General features: G+C 35.0%; 1 protein-coding gene and 1 long non-coding RNA gene across 2 annotated transcripts in view; one reads left to right on the top strand and one right to left on the bottom strand.

Moving 5' to 3' along the window:
- Nucleotides 1-552: 552 nt before the first annotated feature.
- LOC128217012 (uncharacterized) lies at nt 553-6204 on the top strand. The gene is made up of 3 exons (XR_008258173.1): nt 553-650; nt 3299-3384; nt 6037-6204. It is a non-coding gene; the product is annotated as an uncharacterized LOC128217012 (long non-coding RNA).
- A 5059-nt stretch (nt 6205-11263) lies between these two features.
- LOC128215949 (plexin-B2-like) overlaps nt 11264-18384 on the bottom strand; it is a 66097-nt gene continuing 58976 nt past the window's right edge. Inside the window, 7 exon segments of the mRNA XM_052922549.1 lie at nt 11264-11553; nt 12063-12140; nt 14337-14474; nt 15145-15292; nt 16691-16845; nt 17559-17636; nt 18183-18307. Of these exon segments, the coding sequence (XP_052778509.1) occupies nt 11464-11553; nt 12063-12140; nt 14337-14474; nt 15145-15292; nt 16691-16845; nt 17559-17636; nt 18183-18307 (812 nt within the window). The 3' untranslated portion in view covers nt 11264-11463.

An 18384-nucleotide genomic window follows, 5' to 3' on the forward strand; every position in this document is an offset into this window, starting at 1 on the left:
GGAAACAATCTAAACAACACTGAATTTGGGATGTATTCATTCTGTAATTATGTCTCTTTGTGAATTGATTTGAAAAAAGGCAGGAGAGCTACTATGTACAATACAACTTGTTGTATCTGTCAATGATGTCTTAAACTGAACCTCTAAACACACATTACCTGTTTTAACAAGAGAAAGAAATGTGTTGTCATCCAAAAAGTTTGGTTCTAACTGAAACGAAAAAAGTGTTGATGATTTGGCAAAGTCCTCTCTATTTATATCCAGTCCTGAGTTTTTGCCCCACTGTCCATTTGTTAGAAACATGTTTGTGTAGGCTCTCATAAAAGATTGCCCTTCAGATGCATCAAAATTTAATTTTAATGGGCTACCCCACACTGGAACACCATCCACATATAAACATATGCTTTGAATGTTACAATTTAAGAAATGAAATGGATTGGATTTATAATCACCAGATAAAGCCTTTGATTTTACAAATGCCACAACTACTTTGTTTGGTTTTTGTCCTTGAAACAAATTATCCCATGTAAACATTGTACTTCCAGCAGCAAGACACTCTACTCTGTCAAATGGATATTTAGCTGTGCTGTTTTTCAACAACTCTGCATGAGCTACAATAAGAGCTGGATTGACTCTTACCTTCTTTGCTAGTAAGTAAATGTCTATAATCTTTATTTTATAGTTGGGAGATGCATCCCCTGCTGATAAACAAAATGCTGGAGAGCTTCGGTATAATTTCAATTTGACATCAACTTGATTTAGTAAATAGCGTTTAATAGTAAATAAACTGTGATATATTGGTCCTTGAAGCTCCAGAATCTTGGAGCCTTTAATGTATCCTGAACACTGACCGCTCAGGGAAAACTTTCTTCGGAATGTCTCCTGTTGCTGCACCCTTCATAACAACACATATCGGCGCAACTTTGAACACATGGTCTTTATATCTGTTGCATGTGGCGACTGTTACTTCCGTCTCCCAATAATTTAGGATGGCCGCCACGAGCTCGTCGACGGTGGTGCACGCCCGACGGTACACATGTGCCTTCATGTTGGCCCAAACCATATCGATAGGGTTGATGTCTGGTGATTCTGAAATTTACATTGAAATTAATTACATGTACATAGAAAAATACAGGCAAAGTTATATCATGTCGCTAACCAGATAAACCAAGAACTCACAAAACGCCAATGCCATATATTTACCTGATGGCCAGTCGTCCATCCAGTGTATCCCGTTGTCTCGAATGAAGTCCCGGGCCAGGTTTGACCTATGCTTTAAATCGTTATCCTGCTGGAAACGATGTCCGTCGGGGTAGTGGGATTGAATGAACGGAAGCGCCCGTTTCGCCAAAATTTCTCCCGTGAAGAATGTCTTCTCCATAATTCCAGAGAAGATTGCTACCTGGGTGGCACCACGCCGGCTTATCCCACCCCATACATGAACCTTAGCCGGGTGTTTTGCCTTTGGTATGACGGGGTTGACGGTGCCCCGTCGGTGGTACGAAGCAGGTTTGCTTTGTTCAAGCGACACAGTCGACTCATCGGTGAATATCACGTTTGCCAGGTCATCTTTCGCTTGTATCAGACGCTGGCAAAACTGCACCCGCTTCTCCTTGTTGGTGTCCCGTACCATCTGGCCGTACCGGGGAGATGAAGCTGTAAACCCTAGCGATTTGATGACACGGCGTGTTGTTGATATGGAGTGTGACGCGCCTTTTCTAACCAGGTCATTGTGGACAGTCCGGCAGGACTGAAGCCCATCCAGGAGTAGGTTCTTCTCTAGAAGCTCGGCAGCCTCTTCGCTCACGGACGCAAAGCTCTGGACGGCCCCACTGGCTCCTTCGTTGTTAGGCACGAACTCGCCGTTTGAGAACTGCCTTAATCAATACCTAACATTCTCTCTCGAGATGTCGATGCCACGTCTCCTGAAGTCTTTTACGATCCTTGAACATGTTAAACCCTCTTTGTGCAGGCGTACTATCTCCAACCGTTGAACATGGGATACCTTCATATCTGTTTACTGTGTTATTGTTATGATACTATTATCTATAACTCGGAAATACAATTGACATTTATTATAACAACTTAAGAAAAAATGACCGAAAAATATTCACACTTACAAAGTTCCCAACACCTTCATTACTCCAATCTAATTAAGTTCTCAACACCTTAAAATAACAAACACAAACGCACGCTATGGTATATCTTTTAATTACATAATGTGAAAAACAACAGTTGTTATACGATGTTGATGAAAATTTGATATGGAAATTTTCGATAATTGTTTTTAAAAACAAATTTACTGTACTTTGCATTTTTAATTATCTAATTATTTAATACTGTTTTAACAGAAGAAATATACTGTAGTAGCTACATGTATGCACAACACGCGGAGTTCCGCGATGAGGTCATAAAATTGATACGATCACCGGCGCTACCGGCAATAAAACCCTCCATAGAAATCGAGTAACTCGGTGCAACTCGGCAAAATTTAGCGAGGAAAAAGGTTGCGTACTCGGCGGTAATCCGCGATAAATTAAAAAACCCTCCGAGTCACCGAGGAAAGTGGTAGTTCCGCGTGGAGTGTACTGTATAATTGAGATAATAATTGCGAATGGCTAGCATCATGACCGCTGTGTAACAAAGTCTGAATCATTGCATTATATGGATTGTAATTTGAAAAAATTACAGCTTTGTTTTGTAATGAGACTTCAGTGGCTGAAAATAATGCTTGTAAGAATAAATTTACAGGTCCCACTTTAGCACTTGTAATATCACTACCATCTGGATTAGTAACTTTTAATTTCACACATAATTGTGTTCCTCGAAGATCGAGATAGTCCATTGAATTTTGTCCACTTATTTGGAACTCGATAGGAGTATCATCTGACACTTGTGATAAAGGTCGAATTTCTTGGTAATGCACATCACTGACAGCAACTTGTGTAGGTGGTAAATCAAATAATAATAGTTCATTTGGAACACCCTCAGAAAATCCATCTTGTAAAAAGTATGACATTTTTAATAAGTGAATATGTCCTGGACTGGTCTTGAAGTTTTTCTGTTCACTTTTGTAGCACCGTTTTTAAAGTTTTTTTCTGTAGTTTTTGATGTCTTTTTCACGGATTTTGGTGCTTTTTTCAATCCTTTTTTAACGTTTATTTTGGTGGTATTTTGATCTTTTTCGCTGTGTTTCCGTGTTGTTTTACCTTTTTGATTGAACCCTTAACGTTTGACTGATTGGATGATGTATGCGAAAAAGATGATACTTCAGGTGTTTTATACCTTCTCGTTTCAGTTCGCTTTTCGCTTGATTTACAATTTGCTGTGTGGGGGAAGTCACATTCAATGTCAAGTCACTGCTCTCTGCGGAAGCCTTATGAGGTATGGCAAAGCCTTTCTTAACCTGTGATTTATTTTGTTTAAAGTAATTAATCCATTTTTCTGGGTTTGGTACATACAACTTAGAGCGATTCATAATTAGGGTAAAATGAGTAACGTTTGAAGTGAAGTGTGAGGTAGACCGGTGAATCAACAAATGTTGCAAAATTGTTGTCTACTGTCTTTATATCAAATTCCATTTCCCGAAACTCTGTTTTATTTAATGGTTAATAAAATGGAGTATCAAACACATAACTCCATTTTTTATCGTAATTGTTTTCCACTCTTCTCAGTAATGCGTGTTCACTGCCATTTACAATGCTTTCTTTAGATATATTCGAATAAATAAATATGGTGTCAGTTAAATCCTTCTTTTTAACTTTATAGTCTGTTTGTAAACAGATTTCTTTTAAAGCTACTTTCCAATATCCATCAAAATGAAGTGGTAACTTTAACTGCACTTTAAAGCTATACGGTTTATTATCAATAAAAATATCATTGCTCTCATTGTCTCTCACAAACACATAACGTTCCATTATTACGAACTGATCTTCATCAATCCAGCTATCAAATGATTTTGGAAATCCTTCCCATCAAACAAAATACTCTAATTTCCCTTTGACTTTTCTCTTTTTTAAAACTTTATCAACATACCAAAGACTGTCTGCATCTTTATCAACAGGAATTATTTCATTTTGATTCACATAACCTGATATTGGTTCTTTATTCAAGTCTATGATCTTATACAATGGAAAACCTTGTTTGAAAATATTGCTCTTTATTTTAAAAACTTCTGTAGTATATTGTTGTTGATAAGCTCTTCTAAAGGGATGTTTCGTGTAACTTAATCTAACCAAATCACCAATTTTATATTTAAAGCGAGGAGGCGTTTTGGGGATTTTTTTTAGGTTTTAGATACATTTTACTCCAAAGTTGTGTCTCGTTTTTCTTTGTAACATCACTTGATGCTAATCCATCCAAACTCCGATGAGGGGAATTATTGTAACTATTTACAATATCTTGAAGGTGATCTATATATTTCGCTGATATCTTAACATTCTAAATATCATACCACGAAGGGTACGAATGACTCGCTCTGCATAGTTTGCTTTAGCGGTGCTTTGTGTATTAAACAAGTAAACTCTCTTCTTTTGCATAAACGATTTAAATTCACGATTGATAAATTCAGAGCCTCGGTCCGTTCTTAACTGTATACATATGAACACTAAGAATATCCTTGATTGCTGACAATACCGTGTTAGATTTTTTATTAACTATGGGTCGAACGGATAGAAAACGTGAAAATATATCTATAACAATGAGTAGGTCTTTAACTCCATCATTGTATTTAGCAATGTTATCAACTGCCATTAAATCCATATCACCCTGATCGTTCATACCCGCCACTTCAACACGTGGTCTTTTATATGTATGTCTCGCCTGACGTTGAATGGCATACGAATCTTGATTGCTGAGCCATTTCTGTATGAAATAAGTAGTAAATACTCTTGGATAGTAAATACTCTTGGATAGTTTTGGTTTAATATCCTGTGTAACTTTTTTGCACCCAAAAAGCTGCCTGCGTTTTTAGAATCGAAATAATATTGTGATAGGATATGTTCCTTCTGCGTTTTATCCATGATTAAACATGATCATCGTTGTAAGCAGTTTATATTATGGGGCACATGGGTTGTTAATTAAACTAAAGCAAGGAAATGAAAACATGTATAGATATAAATACATTTATTTGAAACTAAACATGTATAAAATAAGTCAGCATATGATCATACAACCATAATATACATACAATGACATACATGTACATAAAGTGAATTAAATATTTATTTGAAACATGCAAAAAGGAAATTCGTGAAGTAATAAATATAGCAAGTCATTTTACGCCACACAATGCCAGAGTTCTTAATTTCTCATGAATTCTTCTTTTGAAGAAAAAATGCCTTAAAACACATACAACATTGCATAATATGTCCATTTTGTTGTGTTGTGAATATTCTTTTGCTCAAAGTGATGGACGAAACAGTCGATCTTCAATGCGAATGATTGTCAACACCATTCTTTTCATTTTTTCACACCACCGCTCGGTTATCATTATCTGCAGATAGTCATTGCTCTCTAGCAAAAGTTTGTGTAAATCAATCATTTCAGAGGAAATGTTTGAAATGCGCACAATTTCTTCCCAACTTTGTACTATTTTTTTTTTCATTAACTGCGTTAAGCATGTCACTAAAGTAACGTTCTATTTTATGTTCATCATCATCAGGGTCTGTATCTATGATACAATCGTGATCTTTTTGAGATGGGAGATCCATCTGGCAACCATAGCAAAGTTGTCTAGTCACCATACCCATAACCTCACACAGTGCCTTCGCATATACAAAGTCAAAGTACGATTTCATTAACGTGACACTTGTAAAAACTGGAGTATAAATCTCTGTAGTGTCCATAACATTCGTTTTGGAGTCACAATGCTCATTTTCATAAATATCTTGAGATAGTTCACTGCAATCCATGTTAAGTTTCTCTGCTGCGATATGATAACATCAAATGTCGATGAAACACAGAATGTTTGTGCTATGTTGTATGTCATTTATAGTTACATATGGTAACGGAAAAAATTCAAATTTGAATTTTCAGATCATCCGGGGATATCGCCATATTGAAAACCCGCCAGAGGTTCGGTCCACGTCCATGGTGCTCGGGATGAGTCATTGGAGGACGAAGATCGGGTGTCCTTATGATTCCATGAAATATCGTTTTTATGATGTCCAATTATGTTCAAAAATAAACAACTTGGAGAATGTGTTCTATGTTCTAACAACGACTCGTCTCCTTTCTGCCACTGATGTAATCGCAAACCGCAAGAAAAACACTCTACTGTGTCATTTCTGCCAGTATAATAAAATCCTGCTGAAGATAATTGGAACTTGTTTGGTTCTATTTGAGGTGACCACATGTTGAACGTTTTAAGTCTGTCTTGATAGAATAGCATGCTTGGAGAACTATATTCAAACTCTAATAGTTTTGAAGTTGTCATTTCGACTGTCCGTGTAAGAATGAAGCCAACAACTGAACACTTTCCTTCATATCACAGAGAGTTTCAAAAATATCAAATGGTAACTGAAAACTTTGGTGACCCTTTTTAAATATTATTTTAATTCGTCGCTGTCTCTCTTTCACAACTATGACAAATTTATCACCAAGTGTGCATGTAATTTCCCTTCTTATTGGTGACCAAGAGACATTTTCAAAACCAAAACCTCTTCAATATGTCTGCAACTCGTTAGAAAAACGTATCTGAGCTTGAGCCATTTTTTGTATTTTTTAAACACTTTAGACAACTGTTAAAGCACAGACTTACAATATCCAATTTGTTCGGTTTGTTATATACCACTATTGACAATCCAAAAAAAAAAATGTCTTGGACTTTGATTATTCTCGTACTATGGGCTCGTCTTTAAGTCCTGTATATACGGTTAAAAAGGGAATGAATTTACATCTATCCGGATATTCTTCAATCTCTTGATGGCTATTGTACTGATCAACTATGGTTTGAAAATTGGTACTTCTTAATAAATCTGTCATATGTCTATGACTATCTCGCAACCATTCGTATATGGAAATTGCTTCAAAATCGGTGATTCAAGGTAGCATAGTTCCATTCTCATCCCAAAAGGAATCAAACATTCTCCTGTTTGAGTCATATGGTGTCAAATTATAACTTATATTAGCCGGTAAAACAATGGCTGCCAACTTCAATCGCAAAAAGATTAATACTGATAATCAATGGAGACCCAGTTAAACAATGACCCTTTGTCTTGGATTTCAAACAATGGTTAAACATAACCGCTAAGAGCGGGAAATCGCCAAATATGACCGCTAACGCGCGAAATCGCTAAATATGGCCGCTAACGCGGGAAACCGTCAAATATGGCCGCGAGAGTCCCCATGGCCGTTAACGCGGGAAATCGCCAAACATGGCCGCTAACGCGGGAAATCGCCAAAGATGGCCGCGAGAGTCCCCTTTTTACCCTAGTGATGTGTTGCATTTTATTCTTATGTCTTTCGATGGACATCAAAAATCCCCCATTCCGTTCGTGTATTTATCTCTTGTTTCTCTAGTAAAGTCGGGTGCAAGAGAAATCGTGTCAACCAGAAGTCTTACCAATAACGAAGTCGTCCTAAATTTGGACAAGTCGTCCCATGTTTATTTCATTGTTCAGATGAAGTTTGACCTACAATTTAGTGATATCAAATACATTAATGCACACTTTATTGCACATGCTTTAAACTTGATAAACCTTAACCGAAATATATAATCCTTATCTTATTGGTGCTATAAAATCAATTATCGGTAATGCTGTACTTTGTGACGATTTATTAAAATCTAGTTAAGGGACGACTTCATGTTGGCTTGATTAGTTCACGTCATCATAAACTCAGTATCTTTTATTCGGTATGCTCTTTTCAACAAACAAAGCTTTTGGGTTAGACTTTTATTGCAAAGAGTAATATGTAGGTACAGAGGTATGTGATGATATTTTTTACAAACAACAATGAAAAAAACATTTTATTAGCTTAAGAGTTTTTGAACGTTACCCTTTTAAGTCTAAGAATTAACAGGAAATCCGTTAGACAAGCACAAAAATAACATTGATAAATATTTTCAATTAGGATAAATATAAGAAGTAGATGGAATTCTCTCGAATTTTTAATATATTGAACATTATATTGGAATCAAACAACTGACATCAACGAGAAAAAAAAACTGAAAAAAGGACACACTGAATTACTAGAAAAACAAACATGAGTGAAACACAACAAGAACTTAGCAAAATGTGCCATCTAACCAACGTAATGCGAGTGTGGTCGCTTTTCAATGGTTATTTCTGAATTGTTCTATTACCTAATTCGAAACTAATAACTTGTAGCCTATACGATTCAAAACGTGACTTAAACCAGTTATCCAATTAAAATTCTTGATATTATATATTATCCAGGTCTGTAATATTGACTGACGTTTATTTAAAAAAAAATGTCATAGGGACAGCGCGATCGACTTCTCCGACGCATTGAAGTCAAAGGGTTGAAATGTTATATTGAAACATGCATGAATCACAGTTATTGAGACTTAAATACAAAACCTTTACCAGAATTTCCACATCTTATAATCAAGGGACAAAATGTATACTAAAGACCAGCTAGAGTTATCTATCTTGATAAATTAAGATGGTTGAGGGTCCATGTATGATTCAATGCAATACATGATGTATTTGATATCGACTTACCGGTAAGTGTCCATTCACGCAAATCCTTATAATTCAATTAATGAAGTGGGTGGGATAGTAGGGAGAACATATCTAATTTTTAAATGCAATATATGATGCATAACCTTAACCAAGGTGTGACACCGAAGGCGAGGGTGACATCGACTCTAGATTGCATAGAATAGCTTTCCTTATTCTTCCTAATTCTTCGAATATTCAAGCTAAAAAAAAATGTATTGTAAGCAAATTCCGAAATGATGCATACAGTTAAGATGTTACAAAATGGCGAAATTGGTTTTCAGGTTAATAAAGAAACAGTTCAGTTGTATGCAGTCAAGCGAAAAACATAAAAACAAAACAAATATAAATGAAAATTACATCTTATCAAATCAATGGAACCTTCATTGCAAACGATTACATAAAGCTATTAACGTTGATTTCATTCAGACTAAAAAATGAAACTTAACTAAAATCTCATCATCATTTGGGCAAGCATTAGAAATTAGTCATAATTTGAATTTACAATCACAGATATATTTATTGTTCAACAGTAGTATATATCAAGTATGTGGCAAATTGGATGTGTCGCCATTCGAAGGTATCCATCATATATCAATTAGGTGACCATGTCTTTGACCTTTGACTGACTGATCCCAAAATTAAATAGGTCATTTACCAAAAACATAAGGACTCCACAACAATAGAAATGTTATTGATCGGGAACAGGTGTGTGACACTGACGCCGCAATGATGCAGCAAACGACGCCGCATCACAACAGTACACGTATATCCCATTCTGATAAAATCTGTGTAAAGCAATTGATAACTTTGGCAGAAAGAATGAGGAACAAAATATAAAAATGATGATCAAAATATTTCTATCTTCAATTACTTTTTCTTAGTGCGTTAAAGTTAGTAAAGATTTCCTGAATTTCGACGAGAAATTTACATACCACATATATTTTATTATAGAGAGGCCATCACATCAACAAGTGAATAACATAACATAACACCGTTGTTTTAAATATTTCATTCTGAGCTGTAGAGCGCTTTGCTCTGGTATGTAGCGAATTATATTTTGAAACAAGCAAGCTGGCTGGAATGGCAAGGAACTCTATTACAAAGTTACATTGTACGCATTTTGACACATTTGATTAAAACTGTTTTTAAACTAACAATATATATTTGAAATATCAAAATGATTTGGCACAATCATATATTTAAGTATGATGTTATTCAATAGATATGAGAACAGTGTGATGTTTCGAAAACAGTATCATTATATACAGTATAAAATGTAAGTTCACGTACATGGGCCTTTAGTGATTAAAGGTCTTGAACCCGAGTCTGAGAAGCAAAATAAATCTGAGATTCTAATTATTACTGATAAGTTTATAGCACTGTAAAATGTGTTCATTATAAAATAGTCAATGCTTTGAACAACGAATGCTCTTCTCATGCAGTTTTAGAATGTACTTAAGACAATCTGTATTTCAGACTCAAAACATTGGTCATTATGGACCCAGTTTATTGTCAAAATAGATTGTTGAAAATTTGCTATGTAAGTTATAAATTCTACATTTTCAATACTCAACTCTTTGTGAGAAACACGCAAGAACATGATGTATTATTGTGAGTGTGGGCCTCAATCTCAGACTCGGGTTGTTGATGAATATGGACCATTGGGACTAATTTACTCGTCCATGTTAATTGCAGAAAAAAAGTTTTGGCAAAATCTATTCGAGATCAAAGGATTTTAAAACTTTATCAAGGTCAAACAGGCAGTATAAGTTAGGCTTTATGTGGATATATGTTTTGGTAAAAGATATAATTTCTATTTTATCAGCAAATTTATCAGCAGATGTGTAAGAATCGGATTTTTAAAAATTAATTATACATAAAGCTACTTTTGTGAAACACCAAGATAGCTGATACAGTTCACACGATTCATTTACTTATAATTAATAAAAAATACCAAACATTGAATAGATAATAACATATCAATCAGTCTAATCCACAATGATCGAAGGAAATATAAATACAATGTACACGTTTGTGGAGAAATATATCAAGGGAATGTTTGCATACATAACAATACAGTATGATAAATGTGGGACGTTGACAAAGGCACTTTTTAATATAATAAATGAGCAATAAACTATATAATATTATTATATATTCCACACAGTTATCATTACAAAATCAATCACAAATGATAGTATAAAAATAGAGAAAATTGAGAATACATTGAGCGTTGCTTATACATAATGCTAGATGATCAAATATACCTTTATACTAGCACTTTTGAAAAACACACAAATGTGAATAACACAATTTATAATTAAATATGCGTGATATCATACAAAAACTGTTCATGTATATACTTTCTAAATGCAATAATCTAGATATAAATCCATATTATCAATAATCTGATTACATATAAAACAAAACTCAATATACTGAATATATCAACATGCATATACATAGAAATATTTACGTGTAACATAATTGTTGTATAATACTTCGTTTCAATGTACATTATGGGTAAAAAAACAAGTTCACTTTAGACAGACTATACATATATACATCTTTAATGTCATGAAGATAAAATTATGATAGCCTTTAAGGTCGTTCTGTTTGTATAATTCAATAAATGCATGTAACAATTATCATGAAAGGAATGCTGTCTTGTTAACTGAATGAACCAACTATTTGTGCAAACACCTTTAAACTGAAATCACTAATATCAAATATCTTTGTTTTGTTCAAAACTGCCCTATTCTGAATAACTCCCTTTCTATTCTTCCATCATAGAGAATATGTCTTCTAACTTCTTGTTCAACTGCAGACATCTGGTCTCTTGGCAGATTGACAGGTCGTCTAGAATCTATAAAAGAAAAAAATAATCAAGTAAGCTACAATCAATTGAATATCACTACAGGTGTTTGAAATCGGAACCAAATTTTTACGATATATTTTCGGAGATTGAAACCAGTCAATGATCAATAAAATAGACATTAGTAAAACATTGTCATAAGCAATGCAACGGCATAACGATAATCCACTTTAGAAATACTTAATAAAGATTGTGGCTGAGTTTTAAAGATTTTAGTACCAACAGAATTTTAACAGGGATTGTTATACAAGTCATGCGAATAGGATTTTTTTTAAATCGGATAAACAACAGGACATTGCAGCAAACTGCCTACTTTTATCCAGGTTGGGTTTTGTTCAGTCAAAAAGGGGCATAAGCCGACAACAACAAAAACAGGACATTGGTCTTGGCAGTATGCTGAGAACACAACGCTGAGCACTGTGCTCAGGTGAGCTAAAACAAGACAATCCTATACTAAAAAAAAAACTAAAAAAAATATGTATCAAATAAAGTTCTGATACCTCGTCTGTATATGGCTTGATCTGCTCGTATAATCTGTAAAGTGCTGCGTTCTTATTGAAAGTAGTTTCCTGTTGGTTCTGAAAATGGTACGCCAAATAACATCACATTATATGAATCAATCTTGGATTCATTGTCACAGTAGCCAGTACTATGTGTTACATACGTACTAAGCCTCAAGCATTAATGAGTTTTATATATATCTATTCAATGTGTTAACAAGAGTGACACTCACAAAATACGCCCATCAATAACTTCTTGGATTCTTAGACAACTTACTGTCACATTGGCCCTTTGAGAAGCAAGCTTTTCAAGAAGCAAATGATTTGGCACAATATGGCATTAACAGTAGAAAAAAAATATTTTTTTGATAAATTCAGGGGGCCATAACTCTGGAGTGCCTAAAGCGATTAGGCTGGTTATCAAACTTGACCTAGATATTTCACCAACAAACACTTTCATGAAGTTTGGTGGAAATTGGATGAGAAATGTTCAAGTTAGAGAGCGGACAAAGCTAAAATGGACAATTTTGACCAATTCAGGGGGCCATAACTCTGGAGTGCCTAAAGCGATTTGGCTGGTTATTGAACTTGACCGAGATATTTCACCAACAAACACTTTCATGACGTTTGGTGGAAATTGGATGAGAAATGATCAAGTTAGAGAGCGGACAAAGCTAAAATGGCCAATTTTGACAAATTCAGGGGGCCATAACTCTGGAGTGCCTAAAGCGATTTGGCTGGTTATCGAACTTGACCGAGAAAATTCACCAACAAACACTTTCATGAAGTTTGGTGGAATTTTGATGAGAAATGTTCAAGTTAGAGAGCGGACAACATTGTGGAGCCGCCCGCCCGCCCGCCGCCCGCCATGGGTGTTCCCATAATACGGCCATCGTAAGATGGGCGTATAAAAACGGTTAATTGAAAGAAACAAAACTAACCTTAAAAAACAAGAGGGCCCTGAAGGCCCTGTATCGTTCACCTGATCCAATTCAAGTGTGACATAGAGTTCATAAATACAGACATTCTGACATAGTTTCATGGTGATCAAAGAGAGAATGTAACCTCTACAGTGTTTACAAACTTTTTTCTATGATTTGACCTAGTGGCCTGGTTTTTTTACCTCTGATTACCCAGTTCAAACTCTAACTAAAGATCATCAAGAATAACATTCTGATCAAGTTCCATGAACATATGGTCATTAATGTGGCCTTTAGAGTGTTAACATCCTTTTCCTATTATTTGACCTGGTGACCAAGATTCGAACTTGCCCTACAGCTTATCAATATAAACATTCGGACTAAGTTTCATGAACATACAGTCATAAATGTGACCTCTAGAGTACTAATAAGCTTTTGCTATGATTTGACCTAATGACCTAGTTTTTGACCACACATGACCCGGATTCAAACTTGACTTAGAGATTAATAATATAACATTTTGACAAACTTTCATGAAGATACAGTTATAAATGTGACCTCTAGAGTGTTAACAAGCTTTTCCTTAAATTTGACTTGGTGACCTATTTTTTTACAGTTCATGACCAAGATTCTTGGCTTACAGCTAATCAACATAAACATTCTGACTAAGTTTCATGAACATAAACTTGACTTAGAGATTATTAATAGAAACATTCTGACCAACTTTCATGACAAACATTTATAAATGTGACCTTTGTTGAGGAATATATACCTAGCTACTCTACCATTCATGCAATCCTTTAACAGAGAGATGTCTCCTTTACCATGTTGATTAGACTATTCTTATTTTGTTAAGCTCAATTTAGAAGAAAGTTGGTTGCTCATAGACTCATACTAGGGTTTGTTTCCTTGGTAGAGCAAGTGTTCAGTGAGTGGAATACAGCCATAAAACTAGACCACCCTTACCCTGGGGTTATTCCCCTACAACCCTAGACCACTCTAACATTAATTGGGATTTATTCCAAGACCTCTTGGGTGAGAGGCGGACACCTTCACAACTATAGCACTCTCACCCTGGATGGACTCTAATCTGTGACCACTTGGATGATAGGTAGACACCTACACCACTTCATCACTCCCAAACGTGTTGGGCTGAATCTCCACGACCTCTTGGGTAAAAGGTGGATCCATACACCAAGAGACAACTCACACGCTTGAGGGACTCGAATCCACCACCTCATTGGTGAAAGGTGGACACCTACATTACAAGACAACTTTCGTCTTGGTGTAATTAGAATCCTTAACTATTTGGGTGATAGACCCATTCAAACTACCAGGTTAAATGAATACGTACTCTGTTAATACTTGTCAGGTATTGTCCTAGCACATCGGGTTTCTGCACGTTCTCTTTGACATTTTTGTAGAACTCCTGAACATGTGTTCTGAACTTCGTCAGCTCATTTCGCAAAATAAGCTTCTGAGTTGGCGATTCCTAGAATAAAGTATTTTCATAATATTATCAATCTTATTTTAATAGATAAGCATCAATATGTTTTGTAATATGTGTGCATAATGTACTACAGTGGTGTACCAATTTGCCTTTAATAGGTGTTATCCGGAATTCAGTGAGAAAGGTTTTTCCGTTAATTTGCATGTAGGTACAAACACATTAAGCCCAGATTGGTGTGGTGATCTATTCATATTAAAATTCAGCTAATCCATATGTCCTTTGTCCATAGTAAATTATTTAGATGACATAAGGTCATAACGGTTAACCAAGTATTGGTACCTACAGATTAATAACATTACGGAGTAAATCTATTAAGGCAGCCGACCCACATGCTACTTTTCTGATAGCTCAATGTTAAATATTTATGCCTGTTGTCCCCATGTCATTTTGAAGTCATCGGGTAGCATTTGAAATTATTTTGCGTGCGTTACTAATATGTAAAATAGATGATCGAAATTACACTATACATAAAGTTTTAACAGATATTATAAAAAGGTAAAAATGATCAAATAAAAACAAGTGGCAGGCAGATATTAATAAATTTAAAAACCTGTCTTTCTTGTGACTTGTCCCTTGTTACATGTGTAACAAGCATGCTTAAAATGTACAAATATCCTTCCCAAAGAATTTTAATAATAAAAACTTTCTCAACCTTTGACACGGCCTGTTCCGTGCGACTGAAGCTCTCAATGAAGACTTGACTGATCACATCCAGACTCTCCGAAACATAGGACGGGGCATTGATATCGAACAGAATTGACGGTGTCTTGATAAGCATGGCCCAGATGCGAATGGAGTAGCTAGACGAAACATAGGAGAATAATTGAGAATACAAACCAATTCAAGCAGTGGATTGCATTCAAGACCTCTGTTAGGTAGTTACGGCCGACGATGATGTCAAAAAGGACCGGCAGAGGATAGCCGGATACGAATGAAGTAACATGCAAAAATCAAATAGTATTTGTACATGGATCAATATCATTTAATACATTTATCATGATCATTTTTATGCTGACGTTTTTCACATACTGTGAAATCATTAATGTTCGTGGGACATTAATGTTCGTGGTTTTCGTGGGTTGTGTGATCCACGAACTCAAGATCCCACGATATATAGACCCTTATTCACGTTTTCATTTGCCATGTTATGAATATACTCTAGTATAGTCTTTACAGAGATCTCAGTATACGGCGTTAATACAGACCTCACAATATATCGTACCGTTAATGTTTTGCTAATATATAAATAAAATACCTAATCAATTCACTGTGTTTTTTTACCAAATCAATTCTCTGTGTTTTTATTTGCGTGTTGAATATCAGTACTCGATATTTTTCTTTAATGAAATATTTAATCGATTACATTGATTGTTTACTCAAATATACGCAACTTTTCGGTGTTTTCACAGTTTGCAAATTCTTAATTGGCATTAAATGGCTTCGCATAACTATATCTCTCATCAGGGTACATCTTCTTTTATGACCTTAATTTCCAATTAAATCGATAATTGACATGGGTACATGCACTAATTTGCATGTTGTTCTACTCTAGACAGTGTCATAAACGGTGTGACGTAGAATACGAAAATCACGTGCACAGCGCGTGGTGATATCTGCGAACGACTTAGGATGATCGCAGTTTCGGATTTTTTTTCTTCACAAAATGAAAAAAACACGAATTCAAGTACCAAAGAAAATGTAAATTTTCAGAAAACCACGAAATTTCATGCCAATGAATATAAATCATTTCACTAAGTATCCCCAGTAAATTTACATTTTACTGACCGTTCCAAGGCGGTTCCTAACAATCCTTGATAACCATACCTAGTTTTTTTATATAGTATATATGCACTGTGCTGTTTGTAGGAGTTTCTGTGCAGTTGTTCCATGTTTCTCGTTTGTGATTTTTTGTGTTCTATGTCTTTGGCATTAATACTCAGTGCCATTAAACGGGGTTTATGTTTAAACTTTTGGCTACTGAGCTTGTTTCTGTAGTTTTTCACTTAAGTATTGTATAAAATATATGTTAAACTTATTTAAAACAAATTGTAAAAAACAACATATTTCGAAGAGCATAACGTGTTTTCATGCAAGCTTTAATACATATAAATCTATTTAACATATACCTGGTAGTATGCTAATAAAAGAACACGCTTTTACGACGATCATCATTCCTTTCAACAAACTACTGGGCTTACCTATGGCTTTTCCAGGCATGGAGTGTGTCGGGATCTATTTTTTGTTTTTCTGCAAGATCATCCAGGAAATCATAGAGGAACTTGACGGGCGGAGGACACTTGCTGCTCTCCAATACCAGGCTGAACAAGTCATCTATGTACTTCACAAGTGACAACTGCGCGGAAAGAAGTAGGTTTGTATAACATGTCTTCGACATTATAAGATACGGTTTATTTCCTTTACCTAGTCATAGTGCATAGGGGTAGATTACATGTAAATCACAATATATACGTTATGTTGTAAAACATAAGTAACTTAAGACGTTATGCAAATAAATGTTTAAGCTCAGTAGGTCAAAATCATTGAACGTGATTCCCATTCTTTATTTCCTCAATAAAACAAGAGCATAATACCAAAGTGCTACATTTGTTACTATGAGTGACTTAGGTATGAATGCTTGTACTGGTTTAGGTTCTATAAAATATACCAGACATTTCAATAGTATTTCAACACCAAAAAAGCAAGAACAAGTTTCTCAAGATGAAAAAGCGTTCAATAGATCATCCTAAAACACAAGATAAACGTTCGATTTTAGAGTCACTTGAATCGACCGAATAAAAATATTTTATCAGATCCATTTCTATTTGATTATATAAAATACGTAAAATTTCATTATTTAATTTACAAACTAAATCTTGTTTCTGCTGACAACTTATCTTCTATTTGACTTGCCCACTCAGATTAGCCGACTGAATTTTTCCCTTGCCCTTTGACAATTGTACTGTTCTTGGGCTTATGTTATCACAAACAGGGCGGTCAGTTAAGTGAATATAGTTACGATATGTTCAGGTTTTAGTAGTGATTCACATCCCATTCTATAACAATTACCTTGGTTGTGATAAGCCTGTTCAAGTACAGCTCATCAATGGCAGATTTCTCCTTCTTGTTTGCATCATCATCCTTTAACTTAAATTTAATGTTATATTTAAATTATAAGCAGGCAACATAAGACAAAAATCCTTTTTTCTTATAAATAATATTTATTCAACTTACATATTTAATTAAATACTAGAACTCTGTTTCTATTCAGGGTTTATATGATAAAATATCATAGCCCAATCATTAAATCTTTACACTGTTTTAAAAAATATATCAAATTTAAATGTATTTTTGGTTACATTAACTAACCCGACGTAAATACATCAATATAACAGCACGATTAAAACCGGTTGGTCCTTTTTCTTTTTTTACCGGAGAAGGCTTGCGTTAAAAAGAATCTGTCACATTATACACAATTATATTCAAAGCGCCCAGGAAATATTTTTGAAAGCGTAGCGAAAGGCTCGCTTACTTTTATTGTTTTTTAGAGCTTAATGTGTGTATCATATGATGACTCGTAACATGCAATTAAAAACTACTAAATGTATGTGATGTTTAACGATTTGTCAATTTTTTAATTCAATACAAGCAGTTTAAAGACACATCACTGATGAAAGATATAATATTAAATACCAAGTGCCACTGTTTCAGTTCCATCGGGTTTTCTTCGTCATGCGAAGTGGAACACTCGGCCGTCAACGGTTGGTCTGACCCCATACTGTTGACATCGAAGCAAGGGTCAATCTGTGCCAAGTTCACTGTAAATAGGTATAAGTGGTAATTTGGGGGGATTCTTGTCTTGTATGATTTATTAACAGTTAGCAGGGTTGTAGTA

This window comes from Mya arenaria, chromosome 14, assembly GCF_026914265.1.
Source record: "Mya arenaria isolate MELC-2E11 chromosome 14, ASM2691426v1".
Classification (NCBI taxonomy): domain Eukaryota; kingdom Metazoa; phylum Mollusca; class Bivalvia; order Myida; family Myidae; genus Mya; species Mya arenaria.